General features: G+C 40.9%; 1 protein-coding gene across 1 annotated transcript in view; it reads left to right on the plus strand.

The window, feature by feature from the left end:
* The first annotated feature begins 10029 nt into the window (after positions 1-10029).
* The window catches only part of LOC123986131 (protein shisa-8), a 93468-nt gene continuing 81294 nt past the window's right edge, over positions 10030-22203 (plus strand). Inside the window, exon 1 of the mRNA XM_046074227.1 lies at positions 10030-10595. Coding sequence (XP_045930183.1) covers positions 10030-10595 — 566 coding nt within the window. The remainder of the gene's footprint in view (positions 10596-22203) is intronic.

Consider the following 22203-nt stretch of genomic DNA (forward strand, 5'->3'; position numbering starts at 1 on the left):
GTTTTGGGGGGGGGGGGGGGGGGGGGGGGGGGGGGGGGGGGGGGGGTTCATCCGCTACTGAAACTTTTATGAGAGCTGCAATGATGAGAGCCCTCGAACCACTTTACCTCCAGTGAGACAGTGTTACTTTGAAGAACTTTTTAACCTTTGAGATAATATTAGACACAAATAATATTAGACCCAACTCTGTAATAGTGGCTGGAAATCTACTCTGTCAGACACTGTCAGCTAATTTCTACCTAGGAGGTATAGGGAAAGTGGCACTGTTTTAAAGGAATAGTCTGACATATTTGCCAGAAAATAGTAGGAGTCTAAAACTACATCTTGTTACTTGTACATTTAGTTTTTTGTATGAATTAAACCGACAAGATATAATATGTCAATTAGTGAGCTTTAGAAGTGTTGGTTGGTGGATTTTGTTTCCTTTGGAGAGGACCAGCTGTTTCCCCCATTTCCAGTCTTTGTACTAAACTTAGCTAGTTGGTTGCTGGCTGTAGCTTCAGATTCCAGTCATCTAAGTCTTGGCAAGAATGCAAAGAAGCATATTTCCTAAAATGACGCACTATTAAATAATAAATGGAAAACAAAAAAAGTGTTGTGGACCTTGCCACACATCATTGTTCCTACCAATCAGCAACAGGTGGCTTTAGTGCACAGGAGTGATGGGGGGGAGGGGGGTAGTAGGAGAGAGAGTTCTATACAAAGCATAATCAAACGTACTGGACTCCCGGCAATGTGAAGAAGGTGAGATGGCCAAGAAACAGCCAAAGAAAAAAAGGTCTGACGAGTATAAGCAGAGAAGAAAGTTATATGACCAGGCAAAGGCAAAGGCGTTTCAACGCTGTAGAAACCTCTGAGCTTTGAAATCTGGGGGGCAGAGCTTCTGAGGGAACACTAAAGGGAGGGATGTCTTTGTTTGGCAGTTCAAATATCAACATTCCTTCTGCAGAATCACTTACTCTCCCTTTAAACTTACTCTTAAGTATATAGTTCTGATACATGGGTAAAGCCGGGCAGACACTTTTTATTCGTCTTCTACGTTGTGTTTACTCTCACTACACGTTTGATCGGTCTTTCTGTATGACCAGAACCTGTGACTTTTATGCTCACACTGTACGGATCAGCAGTGTGACCACAATGTGGTGCTCACACTGAACATAAACACAGAAACCCCCGGTCGGATTTGTCATTTGATAATTCCAATGAGGTTTATTCAAGCAAGACAGCTGCGTCTGCGTCCTCAACAATGTTGACAAAAAGAAAGAAAAGAAGCATTACTTTGTGCAATTCAACTATGAATAGAAAGTAAGTAAATATGAAGCTGCAGGTAGATGTAGACGAAATGGTCTGTTCACTTTTCTAAAACGGTCAAAACTACAGTTCAGTCAGAAGAAATTTCATCAAAGTAACTAATAATGCGGCATAGTAAGTTATATTTGGCAGTATGGGTCTGTCCTGGGATCTCCCTGCCCTTCCACATGCATATGTGGAACAGCCATAAGACAGGGAGAGCACGTCCCTGTCCATCATGTGCATGTGCACATGAAGCCAGAGGTAGAGAGCAGCAGCAAAGACCCCCCAGGGTACAGAACAGAGCAGGCATCAATAACAGAATGACATGATTATCAGATACGGTCTGAAAGGAGGAGCTGGGGTGGAGGAGCGTTACAAGCTGCTTGCCTGAACTAACGCTATGATTGCTGACTGTAGAACTGCTCAAACTGCAAAACAGGCAACCAACATGTTTGACATGCCACAAAACAAAGTAAGAAATTTGGCTCTATTCTAAACCAGACAGTGTCTGCCCGGTATAGTCAGCAGCATGTTTAATTTTAATGCAGTGCTTTGGTCTGGTCAGAGAGATAATGGCAATAAAATAAAGCAGCAAATGCACACAGAGACACACACACACGGCACAAACACTCCTAATAACAATGGAGAGGGCAAACATTGAATTCCATCCTGTCTTGATCCACTTCTAAGGAGTACAATATCTTTGTTTGGGCGTGTGTGTAGGTGAGTGTGTGTGTGTGTGTGTGTGTGTGTGTGTGTGTTGGCGCCGAATCAATGGCAGGTATACAATGTCTGGCCCCTGCAGTCAAGGACGAGGTTATGGGAGGGCACCGACTTGGGACGGTGCTGTACAGGGCAGTAAATAAAAAAAAGAAAAACACTCTGCCAAACACAACTGCAGACATCCATCAACTTACAGATGTCATCAAACTTCAGTATTTCACTTTAACGTATTCACTTGATTTATGTCTTCGTTCTTTTGGTAATCACCAATGTCATTGCTTTCAGACTTCCACTTTCTCTTGTTTTCAGGGCCCGTCCCTTATTTTAGATCCCTTCATCTCTCGCTCCCTCTCACTGTATCATGGCCTTGTCTGAGTTACCCTCACATAACTCCATCCTTTTTCTCTGTGTTCATCTCCACCCAGAACTGATCTCTGCTGAGTGACAGTCAGAGAGTACTGGAATGACGAGCAGCTATAGCGTGAAAGGGAGTCACAAGCAGAGGGGAAGAAAGAGTAGGAGTGACAGGCGTGGTGTGGTGGGGGCACACACACTGGAATTTGAGAGACGTGGGAGACTGTTTGATGAGAGGATGGAAAGACGAGGTGAGGAATGGAGAAAGACTGAGGAAAGGATGAAGCGGAGGTAAAGAGGGGACACGGTTTGAAGTGGCAGCGGAGGCGGCGGTGACAGAGAAGAAGAGAAAGAATGAGGCTGGCTTTGAGGAAACTTAACCTGTTTATCCTCCTTAAGATTTCTATTAAATTTAATGAAGGGTGAGTGGGAGAGTAGAGGAGAGGAAATGGTGAAGAAAGGTGAAAGATGAGAAGAAAGTAGAGGAGAAAAGAAGGACATGGAACTAAAGAAAGAGAGCTGACAAATGCAAGAGTAGGAGAGGGTGGAAATGGGAGAAAAATATAGAGAGAGTTAGAGCAGATGAAAAGAGAAGATGAGCAGAGGAATAAGAGGAGAGAGAGTATCCTTTTATTGGCTTTTGTCAGAATGTGACCAAAAAATCCAGCCTTCTTTTAAATGGAATGCAGGTGTCAAAATAAAAAATAGGATTTAAATGGATAGGACTACATTTGAACAGCATCCACTGTACATCCAAGGGACCAGACTGACACAATTTGGCACAAACATTGCAATTATTTTCTTCACAGTTACTATTGTTACTATAACTCATATTGCAGGATAAAGCTTGACTGATGTTGCACAGGTGTTAATTTAACGTCATGATCTGATACTGAAGCGTGGCCTTGGTGACTTGACAGTGACAGACGGGAAACTGACATGCTGAAGTGAAGGATCGTGTCCGAAGTGCGTGCAAAATGGGCCTGAGGAGTTTTTCAGATTTCTGTCAACCACTTTCTAATTATTTAACTTTCACGTTCATGTGAATCTCCTCTCATTATATGCACAACCTCCATTTCATAAAGAAAAATGTTCTATTCTGTTCTATTTCCTTTACATGGACAATTAACAATTACTCAGCTTTCAGTTTAACTCCCTTTAGACTTACTTACTCTTTTCATTCAAATACAAATCATATTTTATTTCTGATACATTTAGGTACACTGACATTTTTATGTGTGTGCAACTCCCTCAGTTGAGCTTTGTTTTGCATTTTGTGTGCGTAAAATATTATCGAGTGCCAAATGTGTTATGGCAGCTAACATATACATATTAGGAGCAAGAATGACAGTTCAAAACAATGTAAGAATGGAAATTAAGTAATCTAGAGGACAACTTCCATTGCACTCCACCTACATAGATTTTATTGTTGCGTAAAAGAAGATGTAGATAGTAGCTTTAGATAATTAATTTCCCTAGAAGTCTTATATATATACAGTATCTCACAAAAGTGAGTAAACCCCTCACAGTTTTGTAAATATTTGATTATATTGATTGCAGCATGAAATTTGACAAGCAGATTAGCAATGTTGTGAAAACGAGCTTCTTCCAACTTTGTCTCCTGGCTAAAGTAAAGCCTTTTCTTAAGAGGCATGATCTAGAAAAGGCTATTCATGCCTTTATTAGTTCAATGCTAGATTATTGTAACGCTCTTTATGTTGGTCTAAGTCAAACATCCATCTCGCATCTTCAACTTGTGCAAAATGCTGCTGCTCTCTTTTTAACAAATACATCTAGAAGTGCAAACATCCCTCCCGCTCTATTTACACTACACTCGCTTCCGGTGCGTTTTACAATCGATATCAAGATTTTATCGTTTGTTTTCAAATCCTTAAATGGCCTAGCCCCGAAGTATTTGTCCGAGCTTTTAACTTCGGGTGGGCACAATCGGCTATTGCAGTCTTCGGATCAATGGGCTTTAGAAGTCCCGAGGTTGAGGTACAAACAGCGGGGCGATCGGGCCTTCGCTGTTGCTGGCCCAAAACTCTGGAACAAGGTCCCCCCTGACATTCGCACTATAACGGATGTTGTTCATTTTAAACCAAAACTTAAAACTTATTTATTTATAATGGCTTTTAATACACAGTAGTGGTGCAACAACTTCCCTCTTCTTCTGATGATTTTAGGTAACCTTATTTGTTTCTTGTCTTTTATTGAATGCTGTGTTGTTTATTCTTGGTTGATGTAAATCACTTTGGACACCTGCTGGTTGCTGTAAAGTGCTATATAAATAAATGTTGATTAATATCTTTTCATGTGACTCTTTGCTACAATGTAAAGTAGTGAGTGTACAGCTTGTATAACAGTGTAAATTTGCTGTCCTCTCAAAATAACACATCACACAGCCATTAATGTCTAAACCGCTGGCAACAAAAGCGGGTACACCCCTAAGTGAAAATGTCCAAATTGGGCCCAATTAGCCATTTTCCCTCCCCGGCGTCATGTGACTTGTTAGTGTTACAAGGTCTCAGGTGAAGAAGCTGAGGGTAAAGGTGATAGACTGGCCAAGCATGTCTCCAGACCTAAACCCTATTGAGCATCTGTGGGGCATCCTCAAACGGAAGGTGGAGGAGTGCAATGTCTCTAACATCCACCAGCTCTGTGATGTTGTCATGGAGGAGTGGAAGAGGACTCCAGCGGCAACCTGTGAAGCTCTGGTGAACATGCCCAACAGAATTAAGGCAGTGCTGGAAAATAATGGTGGCCACACCAAACATTGACAGTTTGGAGCCAATTTGGACATTTTCACTTAGAGGTGTACTCACTTGTGTTGCCAGCACTTTAGGCATTAATGGCTGTGTGATGTGTTATTTTGAGGGGACAGCAAATTTACACTGTTATACAAGCTGTACACTCACTACTTTACTCTGTAGCAAAGGGTCATTTCCTCAGTGTTGTCACATGAAAAGTTATAATCAAATATTTACAAACATGTGAGGGGTGTACTCACTTTTGTGAGATACTGTATGTGTATATTGTATAAGATGTGCAGTAGAAGGAGAGCAACAGTAACACAATAGAAACACAGAGTTGGAAATGTGTGCTACTAGACAACAGCCAAGCAGAGAGGGAAACAATTTAAGATAGATCTCCCTTTCAATCTGTACTCTGCCCTCTGTGTCTCCCCTAGGACTCATCCTCCCATTCCATCTTTCTGTCTCTCGATCCATCTCATCCCTCTTTCCTTCTCATCTTGCTGTGCAGCCAACGCCCTTTGCTTCCATGTCTCACTGTCATCAGATATATTAAACCAATCTTAATTCCGTCCAACTTTGATTTCTTTTTGTAAATTAATGACCTGCTTTCCGAGAGAAAATATGCGCTGAGGGCACTTTAATGTCGGACTGCAGGAAGGAAGAGGATGAGCTGATTTGTTGCACATCACATACCTGTAGTGTGAAGCCATGGGAGTGTGTTTGTGTGCATTTTGTGTGTGTGTGTGTGTGTGTGTGTGTGTGTGTGTGTGTGTTCTTGACATAGCTCCCGATGCACTTTGCCAGAGATTTTAAGTGAATTGAGGCCGAGAGGGTTGGACAGAGTACAAACAGTAAGCGAAGATGAGCTGGGGGTAGTTGCAGTAAAAACTACACACATAAAAGACAGTGTGGCTCAAATGCACAAGACTCTGTAGTGAATGTGTGAGAGAAAATAGAAGGAGGTGAAAAGAAAAAGATGAAAAGGAGAGGGAAATTAGTGAAATGCTTTCAAGCTTTTATGTAAAAAAAAAAGTTTGAAAAATGAATATTTAAGATGAATATAATGTCGACTACTTAAAAACAGAATGAAATATTTAGCAGTATTTCCTTTGCTGGCACCCACCCCCCAATGTTTTCTGATGAGTTTTGCCCGGTTCATTGTCAGACCCAAAGGCACAAATTCTTTCAAATTGTAGTTCATATTCAACATTAAATGTGGGATTATTCAAAATTCAAAACATTTCTCTTCTCAGTCTCTCTCTTCAATCATTTTTCTGGGGCCTGACAGTTTCTCTATCTCTCTCCTGCATTCTCTCAGAATATCTCTCTCCTTCTCTCCAGGTCTAATATGTCATGCTCCCTCGAGATAGCTTTTCTTTTTTTTCCTCATACCTGTCTGCACCTCCCTTCCTATCTGTATCTCTACCCCACTATCCCTTTGTCAGTTCCTATTCCAGTTTGCTCTGCCCACGTTTCTTAATCCACCTCCCTCCCCTGCGATAATTCTTCTCCTCTTTCCCTCCCTTGCTCCTCTCTGTCAAGCCCCTTCTCTCCTCTTTCTCTCTCTCTCTCTGATGTGCTCTTCTCTCCTCCCCTCCACTCCTTCCCTTCCTGCCTCCCTCTTCCTCTCTGTTTTTCTCACTCTCACTCCCGCTTCCTCCTTCCCTCTTCCTCTCCCTCCATCTACCGCTCTCTCTCTCTTTCCCTAAATCAGCCCTGATAGACTGCAGCAACACACGTGTTCCAGACGTGCTCACACAAGGACGAGGATGTGCCGAGGTGTTAGCGCAGTAATTACGCACTGGCACAAACACACACAACATGCATCACACATGTACACGCACTCATGCCTGCACATTACAGCACCACTATTCTAATTTGTAGTACTGACAGGCATTTTGGGAAAGGAAAGTAACACGGGAAGAAAGGAGAAATAGAACCAGAGAATAGATGAAAGGAGAGGGGATGAAAGCTCAATGATAATGTGAAAATGGAAAAAAAAAGAAGGAAGGGGGCAGGGGAGGCAGCCAAAGCAAACTGAAAAGGTTAGACAGACAGGCGGTAAACAGAGATGAATGGACAAAAAAAGGACAGGAATGGAGAAACCACAAAGGGAAAAAAGACATGCATTGAGTTTTCATAGTCTGAAACCAAAAAGAAAACAAAAACATGGAGCAAAACTGGGAAAGGAGAGTGTAAGTGACAAATAATGAGAGAGAGAGGAGGAGAGTGAAAGAGAGAATCAGCAAGAGCCGCGCTCATTTGCCCACAAACGATATAAATGGGTGTGTGTGTGTGTGTGTGAGAGAGAGAGAGAGAGAGAGAGACCGAGAGGGAGGGGAGGAGTGAGCGAGAGAGGGAGGAGTGAGCTGGAGAGGGAGGAGTAAGAGAGCGTGTGTGTGTGTGTTTGTGAGACATTGTTATCCAGTCCTGCCAGAGATCAACAGCAGCAGCGCGAGCATCACCAGCGGACGGGATACAGACGCACTGAGGCAGCGAGGAAATAAAGGAATACACACTGATGAAGGAGCAACAACAAAGAGGGAGGATGGAATAAAAAAAGCCTTTTATTGCTTCTCCTTTCTCTTCCCACTTCTGTTTGGAGCATCCCACAAGCAGAGCACCAGTGAAAACACATACATATGATATATATATAAAATTCCTATACATATATATCAAATTATGCCTGTTTTCAAAGAAGCTGCAGCCGGACAAGGACTGATTTGACAGCAAAATCCATTGCATGAAAAATTGGGAGATAATGTGCAGCATTTGCCTAAAAAACTGTCGCATGTAAATGCTTTGAGATTTTTTTTGTCAATTTTTGCTTGGGAAAAAAGACAAAAAAAATATATTGACGCAAATGCACAATTTTGAAAACTGGCAACTGAGTTGTTGAACAACAACAGCAAAGAGCTTCTGCTGCAGACAGTCCTATATTTCCAAAGGAGCTTCTTTTAAAAACAGGATATTTTTGATCTGCCCTCGTTGCCACACGGCTGTGTGGCTGTCGCATCTCCACTTGTCTCTGTCGTCCGAATGGGCTGGGGGAATATAATTCCAGCGAGGCTCATACAAGTGCGCCGCTGAAAGTGCAGAGGGCTCTCTGACCCCATGCTGATATTTCCTCAGCAACAACAAAATAGCCTTACAGCCCAGCTCGGGCTGAGAGGAAAGGCTGAGGTAAGTTGTGGGAGAGAGGAAGAGGCATAAATATCAAAGAGAGGATAGAGGGAGATTACAATCAGAGTGTAAACAAAGAGACTTAATCAAAAACTGAGCCACAAGCAAACCAAGGAAGGAGAAACAAAACCTCAAAGAACAAACCATGATCCGTCATGTGGGACACTCCACTCTGGTTGAGTAATTCCAGCATCTCTTGAGTCTTGGATGCAGCACCGCTAAGACATTAAGATCAGGGATTCAGTATCACATCATCAGCCCTTCCGCTTTCTCCTCCACTCCCCTCTCCCCTTAGTCTTTGCACTTGTAGAGCAGGACGGAGCAGGCTGATAGACAGAGTACCCAGCTGGTGTCCCTGGGATCCACAGAGAGTAGGGGTTTCTCGCAGAAACAGCAACAGGAGCCCCCGCACGCACACAGAGAACAAAAAGCCATCGGACTCCTTAGTGTGCCACTTAAAAGCTACAGACACTGACACTGACAGAGCACTGTCACCAGGGGGATTTGAGCTGTTGGTGGATGTGTGTGTGAGAGTGTGCGTGAGAGAAACCACGCTTTAGTTGCGCAGGACGCTTTTAAAGCATTTGTTTTAAAGAATATTAGAACAGCTGTTGTTACCTGTTGGGTCTTTGACTGGAAAAAGAAAGGGGCTATACTCCTACACAATCTTTACAAAATAAAAGCCTAATATTCAATATCACTCATAAAGACATCAGGGACTGGAAGACTGGATCTCTACATCGGAAGGAGGGAGTAACGTTCCCCAAGGTGGACCAAGGTGGCAGCGAAAAGATGCCCACCACAAAAATAAAAAAGCTTCTTTTGAACAGTGATACTGAGTGTAGGAGGATGATAGATGCAAGTTAAGTTCTGAGAGGGAGAAGTACACAGACAGCTCCAGTGGAAAACACTGCACTTTTCCTGGACATCAGATCTGATTTGACTCCAGTGTTGAGCATTAGAGTTGTTTTCCTCTCAGGAATATGAGTTCGTCTGAAAAGCCTTTCATGTTGGAGCCCGTGACTATCTGCGAGTTTTAGAGGAATCTGCCTTCTTTTTCTGCAAGCCGCGTCGGAAACCCAGAGTTCTCACTTTTCAAGGATTATTCATCCACTCAGTGGGGCAGCGTATTGCTGGAAATGCCAGAGGCAAGTTCATTCGTACGTAACACACCCTCCTAAACTGGATTCCCTCCAGGCCACTGGATTCAGATTCGTCTACAACCACCTCTGTTGATGACATATGGCTTTGTGAAAGGTGACATTTCCTGAATTTTGGAATATATGGTTAGCTTGGATAAACACACACACACATGCAGTTAATTTCAAGGGTCCGTGCATGTGAGTGCCAGCTCACAAGGGACTCATTCACTGCTATTAAGAGTGTGTTGAGATGGGAGATTGATTTTTGTCACTCACTTGTTCCTCTGCCCTTTGACAAAAGCTTTCTGTGACTTTGTGCAGTAATAACTTCCTCTTCGCTAATTGAATGCTTTATATTGAATGCAGGGTTGAAAAAAAAAAATGTGAACGCTAAATATTTTCTCAGTGATTTCTTATACTAAAGCTCAGAGATTCATTCAGTTACTATCATTTACCCTGGGAAAGAAGGATATTTAACTTTCTTTTTCTTTGTTGTTTTTTTAAACCTAGGAGCTTTCATTTGGCCCATTAATAATTACACATCAGCAGTGAGCCATCACAAAACATTGGAGTCCAAGATGGCCACCTCGATGCATCCACTCTTGGTGAGCTTCTCGCTGGCCATTCTCCTGGGGTTGACCTCTCTGGGTGGACTGAACTCTTGGTCATCAGGTCAGGCTTTCGCCCAGGTCTCTACCAACAACCAGACAACAGAGCCCTCTATGTTGCCAGAGGCTGCGCTGGCAACTCCCACACCAGACGCAGAGGAAAAAACAGTTCCAAGTGCTGGTAACCGTTGCTGGGGTTACTATGATGTCATGGGCCAGTGGGACCCGCCTTTCAACTGTAACGCAGGCATCTACCTGTTCTGCTGTGGTTCCTGCTTCTACCGCTTCTGCTGCCAGTTCAAAATCCACAGTTTGGACCAGACTTCCTGTTCCAACTATGACACACCAGTTTGGGCAAACACTGGGCGGCCAGCGGCGCCCGTCACAGAGGTCCAAGAGGAACCAGATCGGGATCGGACCCACATGATCGTGTATATTATCTGTGGAGTGGTGGCCATCATGGTGTTGGTCGGGATTTTTACCAAGCTCGGGCTGGAGAAGAGTCAAGGAGGACAGACTGACATGACTAACTCCAGGTATGAACTGAGAAAGGTGGATGGATGGATGGATATATAGATGGGTGGATAGATGGATGGAAGGGTGGGTGGATGGATATATAGATGGATGGATAGATGGATGGAAGGGTGGGTGGATGGATATATAGATGGATGGATAGATGGATGGATGGATGGATGGATGAATGGATGGATTGATATATAGATGGATGGATAGATGGATGGATGGATGGATGGATATATAGATGGATGGATAGATGGATGGATGGGTGGGTGGATGGATATATAGATGGATGGACGGATGGACAGATGGGCGTATGGATGGTTAGATGAATAGATGGATGGATGGATAGATGAACTGATGGCTGCGTGGATAGACGGAGTGGATGGATGGATGGATGACATTGGGCACAGAAGGGAGTTAAAGAGTAGATACTTGATGTGATAGGCTAATGCTTGGCAGTTGAATACATGATGATGAAGACGATAATGATGTCACCAACAATTCTCATGACATTGATGCATTCAGTTTCATAAGATTTGCTTGAATTGATGGCTTGGTGGATGGATGTATTAAATATTTTATTTTTATGTTTTTTCAAGAAAAAAAGCTATAGAGTCATTCACCTACAAATGTTTCGAATCCACTACCCCTCTGATTTGCATCTTAACCATGGTGGCCAAGGCTCTGGGTATCGTAATATTGAGGCAAGGCAAGTTTATTCTTAAAGCACATTTCAGCAACAAGGTAATTCAACGTGCTTTACATTAAACATAAAAGCAACTTAGGGCAAATTAAAAAGACACTTAAATACAGTCAAAAAGTGTTAAATAGAAAATAAAAACAAGATAAAATAAGACAGTAAAAGTTAGAGTGAAGTGTAAGATATTAATCAAAAGCCTCCAATTTGATTTATTAAAAGGCAGCAGCAAAAAGAAAAGTCTTCAGCCTTGATTTAAAAGAGATGAGAGATGCAGAAGCCCTGCAGTTTTCTGGGAGTTTGTTCCAGACATATAATGGAGCAAAAAAACTAAACGCTGTTTCTCCAGGTTTAGTTCTGACTCTGGGGACAGAAAGCAGACCTGTCCCAGATGACCTGAGAGGTCTGGATGGTTCATAACGTAGCAGAAGATCAGAAATTTATTTTGGACCTAAACCATTCAGTGCTTCATAAACTAACAGCAGTATTTCAAAATCCATCCAACTATAAACATAATTTCTACATAATCTGGGAGAATACTGTGTTTGGTGAGTGCCACTGAAGATTTAGAAATGAGTACTCCAGAACCAGCTCCATTATTTCTGCATCAGTCAGTGACGGGTAAGTTAGGCTACTTAAAAACTGTAATCAAATATTCATTGCATATTACTTATGGAAAAAGTAATTACATTATTTCCTAGTTTCTCATCAGCAAAAGAAATCAGATACATTACTCTTGTTGCTTAGCCCAAGAGATATTATGGTTTAGCAAACCATCAGCCTATGTTTTTCCAAGTAATGGAACATTACTGAGATTGGTAACTCTAATGTAATTACACATTTCAAATTGTAATCCCTTACACTAGTCATTACTGAAACACATTACAGTAATGTGTTACTGCTCAACACTTTCAGTCAGAATGGATAGAGACAAATCTGAAATTACCTATCACGGTGAGATGATAAATGTTGTGACGTCTGGTTGAAATCATGAGGGTGCAACGGCCATGGTGATGGAGAAGGAGAAAGAGAAAAAGAAAGAGACAGAGGACCGGATGGAGGTTCCAAGGGACAGATGTCAGTTGATGGTCAGGGAGGAATTTGGGAGAAATTGCCGTGCAGTTGTGTTGTGTTGTCTCTGTATTGGTATAGCCGTTTCACATTGATGGGTGATTGATTGCTGTGACACAACTATGACTGTGGCCTCCAGTGAACAATCAGAAGAGAGAGGGTGGTTTTTGGAAGGGTGGAATATTGAGCGGATGTGACTGGAGTGTGGCCAACGACTAATTCTATTGCAGAGAACAGGGGTGTGTGTTTGTGTGTGTGAAAGGGAGAGGAAGAGAAAGTAAGAGAGACAGTGTGTGTGCTGGGTGTGACCGGCCATGGGGGCTCCTTTAAAATCCTGTCATTGGCAGATCTCCCCTTTACCCTCTTGGGGTTGATTGGAGAAGAAGGGGAGGAGAAGGAGGAGGAGGAGGAGGAGGAGGAGGAAGATGGGGATAGCAGCAGACATAAGCCTCATTATTATACTAATCAAGGGATTGTTTTGGAGATGTTTCTGGTTGGTTGTCTTCACCACATGCAGGTCACACTATCAAAAGAAATGTTCAGCATCTGTCTTGAAGTGTCTCAGAGTTGACGTGTGTATGCCTCTGATCAGCAGGACAGATGCTGGCAAGCTCAAGTGTCTTGGACCAAGACATTGAAACTCTACTTCCCTTTGACCTTACTAAATGAAAATAGTTTTTCCCCCTAATTGAAATAAATAGGCTATTGAAATGGTTACTACGAGTCAGAAAATGAAGTAAACAGCTTATTGCAAATTCATGTTAATCCTAGGAATATGAACTGGCTATTGTAACGGGAATCAAGAAAACAATGTTTTATACAACATAACAAAGAGACATATGCTGCAAATGCATATACGTAACAAAGTATGATTCACAAAAAAGAAATGTTTAGATTTTGCTTTATGCTCCTATAAGCAGTCCAGCAATGCTTTACTGTTGTGGAACTTAGGGAAGAGTTTTTATGGATATGCATTATAGTTGTCTCATTATAGTTGTTATAAAGCAGTCAAAAACCAGGTGGTGATGGCGCAATGGATAAGACTATGCCTTTGGTATGAGCAACCCAGGTTCAATCCCCCACTGTGACTCATCCACCATTGTGTCCCTGAGCAAGACACTTAACTCCTAGTTGCTCCAGAGGCGTGCGTAGTAATTGTAAGTCGCTTTGGATAAAAGCGTCAGCTAAAAGAATAAATGTAATGTGCAAACAAAGCAATGAATTTTGTTAATACTTTTTTCCCCGTGTTTGATAATCAGAGTTGACGTATCCCAGTTCTCCGATTGGCTGAAAGTGTGATATACTTTGTCAGGCAAAAGTGTACAGAGCAGAGATGTTCAGACAAGGCACATGAATACAACTGACAGTGGTTAGTATTGTGCAATTACTTGGATAAACACACATTTATAAAATTTTTATTTTTTCTTCCTTTGAGCAATAAAAACGTCTCTAAAAACAAATTCTGAATAGCTCCACAGCAGCTGGGGTGGATGGTCAACAAAGTGGGTGACTTTGTCTTGTCTTGTATTAATATTCTGCACTGGTTTCTTTCTAGCATGATGGTGATGTTTTGTCTAGACCGAACCAGAAACCGAAACCGACCTGTGCAAGTGGCAGGCCGGTTTTGTCATGTCGACAGCGGTGAGAAGAAACAGAATACACTTACTCAAGTACTGTACTTGAATACAGCTTTCAGTTACTTGTATTTTCCTTGTGTATCTCCGTTTGATGCTACTTGATACTTCCCTGGCCGATTAGTTACTTTGAAGATCAAGATTTTAAATACATTTTTTATGACGTGCCAACAGTATGTAGACTAGTTCAAATTAGCTCCACCATGACCAGCTAAAGCATTAACATGCTGTTTGCACAGTAATGCATGAGCTGTTAATAAAATATACCACTCCTACTGGGGTCATTCTGCTGTATAATGAGTGATTGTAATATGTTTAGAACTTTTTGCTGATGAAAGTTTTATACTTATGAATGCATGACATTTACTTGTAAAGGAGTAGTTTTACTTTTACTACCTTTACTTAATTAAAGGATCTCAGTATTTCTTGAACCACTGGGTTTTGGCATGACGACTTTTTTTGAACTCTTGTCAAGGACAGAAAACGGGATCAGTGACAACCATAAAGCAGAACAAAAAGGAATGGTGATGCTGTGGACATTTTACAACCCTCTTGTATCACAGTTATTTACCTTGTTATCTGCTAAAGCTGGTGCGTGTGAAGGCAGACTGAATGACACCAAAGCTAACCACTGCAGTGATGAGACGAGAGCCCATGAAGGAGCCTGTGAAAGGACAATCCTCTGGAGCTAGATAATGATTGTCTTTCAAAACTGGCATAAAAAGACATTTTCTCTTTTCAGGGTTTGTTTTAACACCTTTGCACTGCAATTTGAAAATGTCATTATGCTGTTACTTCAGTTTCTTTATTTTAGGATGGAACTGGGCTGGTGTTGTTCAAACTACTGCGATGTCCAGGTTGATACAGCCTTTTGATTTCATCATTTCTTTATGACAAGGGGGATTTCGTAATCTTTATAAAAGACATTATTGTTGTATTGAAACTGCTAAATCCCTATTAGAAAAGCCTATTTCAAGGTGGTTGGAAAAGTTTTCTTGCTAGCTGAAAATGTCATCCTGGTCAGCACATATAGATAATAAATTGTCATAGTAGTTTGGTAATCCACATAATGTGGGTCTGGAAAGAACAGGTCTATCTGAGAAATGGTGGGAAATATTTTGTGGGATTATGCTGGTGGTGATATTCTGATCCCGAAAACTGAGAAATGTGTTTTCATGCCTGGTGGTTCAAGCTTCTAGTCTGATAAATGGACAGATACCGTCTAAAGAGGAGGCATATAAAGTAGTTGTTGATTTTATCCATTTAACAGTAATTCAGTATGTGCTCCTCAGGTCATGTTTCCCTAATTTATTAAATAATAATTGTCTATCAAGGAAAGTTAAATTGGTGGACATTTCAGAGGCCGCACTTGGCACACAAGGTCAGTGAGAAGTAATGATTTTGGATAGTGTCTGGGTTTGGCTGTGACAGACAAAAATACTGCGAGACCACTTTGTGTTTCTGTGCAGAATAGATGAGCCCTGGTAAGATTGTTTATAACATCTATTCATGGGCATCACATTTCAAATTCATTCTCAACATGCATACATTTGACAGGGAGACACTATCGCCCAGCTGTGAGCCAGAAAGTGCAGTGGGTCTGTGTGTGTATGTGTGTGTGTGCACTCAACGAATAAATCCAACCACAAAGCAGTTAAGGTGGTAATGCGCTAAAACCTTGGGTCAGGCAATCACAGGCAGCGGTGCAATGATGTATAGCACAAAACACACAAAGCACACATGTGCATACACAAACACACACAAACATACACACACACACACACAGACACACCTCTCATTATAAGTGCACAGCGCCTCCTTTGTTGCACTGCTTCTCACCTCCCAAGCGGCTGTTTGTGTTTTTGTTTTGCTCTCAGTCTGTCTGCCTCTGCGTCAGTTGTGTAGAAACTGCTGCAAAGCAGAATTAAAAATTAAATGATATCCTTTGGTACGTGATTCAGGTGTGGGAATTAATATGCCAAATCAAGTTTTTTCAATTAACGACCGCTCAACTTGGGATGTTACGGACTGCAGATTCACTGAAAGAGGGAGGACAAAGGGAGAGGACAAACACAAGGGCCTTTCAAGTGCTTGTGCAGTGCAGTGAACAGGTTAATATTACCACAAAAGTTTAAAGCTGACATTTTGCATCATTGAGACGACCAAATCTGTAGACATCAGCAGAGCTAACATGTTGACAAGGTGCCGACAGAGCAGCGACACCCTGTCATAAAACCACCACGCTCACTGTGGCTGTAATCACCAGTGCTAATGCAATGAAGGTGTTAGCCAGTAAATATTTGGCATCAACCTTTATACAATACAACTATAAAAAAATATGTTTGGACAGCATTACAAAAACCACCAGTACTGATGCATCAAGCAATTTAAAGAAAATAAAACAATACTTGCTAGCCAACAGCATAAATAATCTAAATAGCAGGCATGAATAAATGCCAGTGTAAGCAGGGTAACCATCAAACAAGCACAGGTAAAGACAATGAAAATCTGTACACTCTTCAACACACAATTAAACAATAAATACTATTTAATATATTACACACCCTATTGGTTATATCCAGCTACCACTTAACAAAGAGGGCATTCTGCAATCATGCCTGTCATTCATGCAGACAAAATAATTCCTTACTTAAAGCGTAACGTTGCATGTTGATGGAGAAAAGTATTACTAATCCTGTAAGAAGTCACTGCAGAACTGCTCATGTGTTATGAAATGACAAGTGCTCACAAAGAAGGATTACTAATAACAGTTTTGCTTTTCTACATCAGTGACCTCGTTAAGGATCATGTTTAGAATATCACAGTAATTATGGCTGGACACCAGGTGTCCTCCCCCCACACACACACATTCCTCTCACTTCCTGTAACAGCATTGTAGCACTTATCATAAGTTATTCCACTGAAGAGCGATGTGTTCAAGGGCACAGGCAATTGAATGACCCACTGGGGATCTAAACAACCGTTTCCATCTGCCGTTCTGTTCCTTTACTGTATTGTGTTTCATCAACAGTGCCTTCTATATCCTTCATTGTTCAGCGGCAGTGGTGCTTTTCATCATTGCCCGTGACAGGCGTTTAGAGGCCTGAGATAAACATGTGCACACGGCTCTGTGTTCCTGAAACGCTCACACTGGCAGCGGCCAGATGAATCTAATATTTTATAGCGAGGTGTGTAGTCCAAATTAAGTTTTGTGTTTGTGTGTCGAGGACTGCGGGGTGGGGAAAAAAATTATGTTGAGAAGTTTAATTGCTTTTTCAATTAGAACATTTTCATGTAAGTACCGTGAGCGGGAAAAAAACATTAAAATATCAAATAAGAAATAAAGCAAATGACATAATACCAAAAATTTTTCAATTTGTGCGTCACAAAGAAAAGAAGTGATGTGAGGAGTGTCTTCAAGCTTCAGTGCTGATATTGTTAGAGCTGTTATCACCTTGCATTAACAAGAGCTGGTGTGTTTTTCTTGATGTTTTTTAAGAAAAGCAGTGAGGCTTGTTAAGCTAACATCCTCTTCCTCCTCTTCCTCCTCCATGCTTAATCTGGAACCAAAACAAACTCTTTGATGCCGCAGCAGTACAGAAAAATAGACTAACCCTCCCAAAGTGCACAGTTAACTCACATCAGCAAGGAGGTTATGCCTTTCATTAGCTCCTGCGTACACTTTTAGGGAAGGGGTGTTTTTTGTGAATATTTTCAACCTGGGCCTTTTTTCCCTGCGAAGTGATAAACATTTCATTCCTGCCTTCACTTCATGCTTTTCGTTCCTTCACTTTGTCAGTGTCTCTCTCTTAAAAAACATACTCTGAGGATGCTCTTTGGCAGTTGGAGTCTAAAAGTGATTAAAACACATATTTTCAGCACTAAAACACACACACTTTGCTTTTAGCTGACTGCTGGATTTCATGCACAAGCCTGCAGTTTTCTTTCACGCATTTTTACGTGCTGGGACTCTAAAATAATGAGTGTAAAAGGTTTTAACTAGCACAGTTGATATAAACAACTCGGAGAAGCTGCACTTTGGGATGTCAGGTCAGTGTGTTTTATCCTCTCTGAAGCTCGGAGCTTGTTTGTTTAATCCAAGCAATGCATTTTTGGTCCTACCACTACTTTGCTATTCATGGTGTTCAGACATGTGCACTGCTGTGAAAGAAATACGATGATTTGCAGTTCTTATCTTGACCTACAGATCTTGTTCAAATATAACTAATCAATATCTGAGTGAAGTCTGCAGTTGAGGCCAGAGAAAAAAATATAATAATAATAATATATATAATATTATATAATAATAACTATATACACACACACACACACACACACATATATATATATAGAGAGAGAGAGAGAAAGAGAGAGAGAGAGAGAAAGAGAGAGAGAGAGAGAGAGAGATTAAATTACCCAACTGTATAGTTCAAATTAGATTTGTTGACCAGTTACAACATCACCAGTAATAATAATCCACTTGCATAGTATAATCCTCTAACAGGAGTCATTCTGTGTCATAAGGATTTAAAAAAATACTTTAAATACATTTTGCTGCTAATATTTCTGTACTTCTACTAAAGTAAAATTAAGAACGCAAGACTTGTAATTAAGTATTTTAACAAAGAGGTATTGGTGCTACTACACTCATTTAAAGTAGCCCAATACTTTGAATTCCTGTGTATATAGACAGATGTGTGTCTTTTTACATGCGTGTCCCGTAGAGGCAGCTGTATCACTTGTGTTTTGATTGTAACTCCACACCACACCTCAGTGCAGCAGAGCTCAGAGAGACAGATTGCTGCAGAGCCCAGTAGTTCCTCAGCTCAACTGTTGCTGCAGTGGCTCCACAACACATACTTTCTCCAGTCTGTCTTTGCCTCACCCTATTCCATTTCCTCCTCCTTCTCCTTCCCTTACTCTCCCCACTTCTAAAACTGTATCTTATTATTTCTCCTCCTGTTTTCACTCCATTTTCTTCTTTCCCTTATTCTCATCTGGGGTCTTGTGTATAAAACATTGCATTTGCTGGATATTGGGCCAGAAAGTGCACATGACAGATGGTCAGATCCCTAAGTGTACATTATGTACATTATTAAAGGATAAAAGTGCTTTACATAAGACATAAAGGCACTGATATAAAAGATATAAAAGTACAACACAAGATGCACCCTCAATGTCTTACAAACTATTACTACTTGTACAGAATGTATGCACTTTAAGTGAATTGCTCTCAATTAAGCACATTGCATATTCAAAAGCCTAAGTAAGTCCTACTTAGCTGCCCCAATTATAGTAATGATATAAACTTGTTAGAGAAGATGAAGTAGAAGATGAACTATAATCTCCAGTTTATTGTGATATTTTAAATGCCAAAAGTGTGTTGAATTGAGGAAATAGAAGGTTTTATCGCTTTGAATATAAATGTCTGCATTAAATTCAAACTACAGGTTGCTGTATTTAAAGAGAAATAGAGAAATTCATGCATCAACTTCCAGCTGAGTGAAAGTGCCATTTTCACTGCGCAAAGTAAAAGTGCTCTCCACCAAAAACACAACCTTTCTAACATCTTTCTACTGACATTGAGAGTGAAACTTGCAACAGCCCATCTTGCAGTTATCTCTTCTTCTCCCTGTTTTGACTTTAATTTAGTCGCATGCCAAAGCATCCAAAAAACATCAAAAAAGTCATGCCTCCTCTTCATCGTCCTAGTTCTTCTGTGACTTATAGCAGATTTTCACACAACCAAATGACTACATTTAACATACCGTAAGTCAGATAAAACACCATATTTCTCTTTATACTTGAATGGAAGACAAATTATAGATAAAATAAGGGTGATTAATTCATAATCAGGGGGTTATTTTGGAGCAGGGCTGTGGGATGTTAACATGAATGCATCACTTGTGACCTTGTAATTTGGATGCACTGTGGAAGGTATGTGGGAGACTTCATTGTTAAAGTGTGTAAATATTCCCCTCTATATTCAGTCTAACAACGTTTTGCTAACTCCATTAGCAAACTGGAGACTGCGTGTGTTACACTGTGTGTCTGTGAGCCTCTATAACTGTGTGTTTGTGTGTATATTGTGTACATGGAGTTTGGAAACAGGCCGTCCAACATGGGGCTCCATTTTCACTCCAGTGATCCTGGTAATGGTCTTGTCCCACTGTAGATTGACGCTGGCTCCAAGTCGCCCTGACAGAAAATCAACTGCTTACATGTAGCTGTTTGCTGGAGCGCGCACAGTAGCAAGCATTATGACTATCTGTGTGTACTGTAGCTGGTCATCTCTCTTTGTCCTGCTCCTCTATCTCACTGACTCTATCTATCTATCTATCTATCTATGTCTGTTTATCTCATTTTTATTTCTCGCCATCTCACCATTCTCAGCTATTATGCATATCCTCATTTCTTTGCAATCTGCCCTTCCACCTTCTATTTCCTTCTCATCTTTTAATATTTTTCTGTCAGAGGAGAGAAGAATGCTAATACGTTTTATTCAGGTAGAATTGCTTTTACTTGAAGCAAGTAAAATATAAAATAAAGTACTGAATGTTAGATTAGCTCTAACTATACGTTTGTAATCATTTACAAATGATTTGTAAATAATTTCTGGCGTGTAAATACATACAATATCACTAATATACTGTACAACATATGGGTAATGACTGAGGCCTACTCAGATAAAAATGTAAATAATGAAATATAAATATAAAAAGGTTAGCAATTAATTTATTGACTAAAAGTTTATTTTAGATGTATAATAAATTTTAAATGAATGCCGTATAGCACATCAGGGAACCACGATGGAAATAGGCTAAGTCCTGGACTTTGTTTTCCCTACAATGTCTCATATGCTGGTATCTTTCTACTGTATTGGAAGAAATAACTAAACTAAAAAGTTAGTGAACTACTATAGCTGGTGAGCTAACCACCAACATGCTAGCCAGCTGTGAAGATGCTAGCGCTAGTCAGTCACAATAGCTCTCCAAGTATCTTTCTATTGTCTCCATGCTGCGCAGTTTACTCCCCCCCAGGTATTTTGTTCTCAGGATTGTCCATCATTTCATTTAATACAATGTTATTGATTAACATAATAAGCTATGTTAGCTTAGTCCATTTTGAACTCACGAGCTCTGCAGTCCCTGAAAATTTAGCACCAACAAAGCTCAGCCGCACAAATTTTTACTTCACCACCATCCACCATGCAAATCCACTGATCCATTAAAATTAGGGCTGGGCACGTTAATGCCTTAACGCATTAATTAATTAACGCCGACAATTATTTTATCGCAGGTTAACGCAGGTTTTAATTTATTATTATTGGTTTGAAAGTCCCTTGCTCACTGGCTCTGAATACACATACAGTCAAACCCTGGGACACAGCAGCGGTGGGATGTTGATCAGCCTGCAAATCACCCACCCAAACAAGCAGTGGAGGGAGGCTTCGGCAGACTACGGTGTCATCTTTTCCCCATATTTTTCCACCCGCGATCCGTTATCACGCAGCAGGTGAACCGCTTGCTTGTTAATGACGCTGCCTATCAAACAACTCAAACAGCCGAAACCAACATCTGCACCCTGTGTTCAATGTTGCTTTAACGTTACCTGCTTGTAAAATATCCACCGCGACTTGTAACGTCATTTCAAGTTTTTAACCGAGTGAAGAAATATTTTATTGCTACTGTGTAAAGGGAATACTGCTGATAAAAAAGCACCTTATTTGTTTAAAGTGTTTAAATTAAAATTAACGATGTGATAAAAAAAATTGAATCGTTGCCTAGCACTAATTAAAAAATTAATTCGTTTTAAAATTTAAAATTAATTGATTTTTACGCAAAATTTCACCTCTTAAAATGGTGGTGTGACCAGGCCTTCATAACTGATCATTACTGAATGGCATGTGTTACTCTCTCACTGTTTATATCATCCCTTAATAATCGTTTTATCACTGTTATCATCAGCTAATCTGCAGTGCACAGTTGCTAATGAGGAATCTCTGAGGACAAATAAATTTAACTTGTACATGATTTTGCGGTGGGTCTGTCGCCTCGCAGCAAGAAGGTCATGGTTTCAAACCCCGGTTTCCCCGGCCTTTCTGTGTGGAGTTTGCATGTTCTCACCGTGTAGGCGTGGGTTCTTTCCGGGCTTCCTCCCACCGTCCAAAGACATGCGGACTAGGTTGATTGGTGACCCTAAATTGTCCTTAGGTGTGAGCAT

The sequence above is a fragment of the Micropterus dolomieu genome, linkage group LG02 (genome assembly GCF_021292245.1).
Source record: "Micropterus dolomieu isolate WLL.071019.BEF.003 ecotype Adirondacks linkage group LG02, ASM2129224v1, whole genome shotgun sequence".
Classification (NCBI taxonomy): Eukaryota; Metazoa; Chordata; class Actinopteri; order Centrarchiformes; family Centrarchidae; genus Micropterus; species Micropterus dolomieu.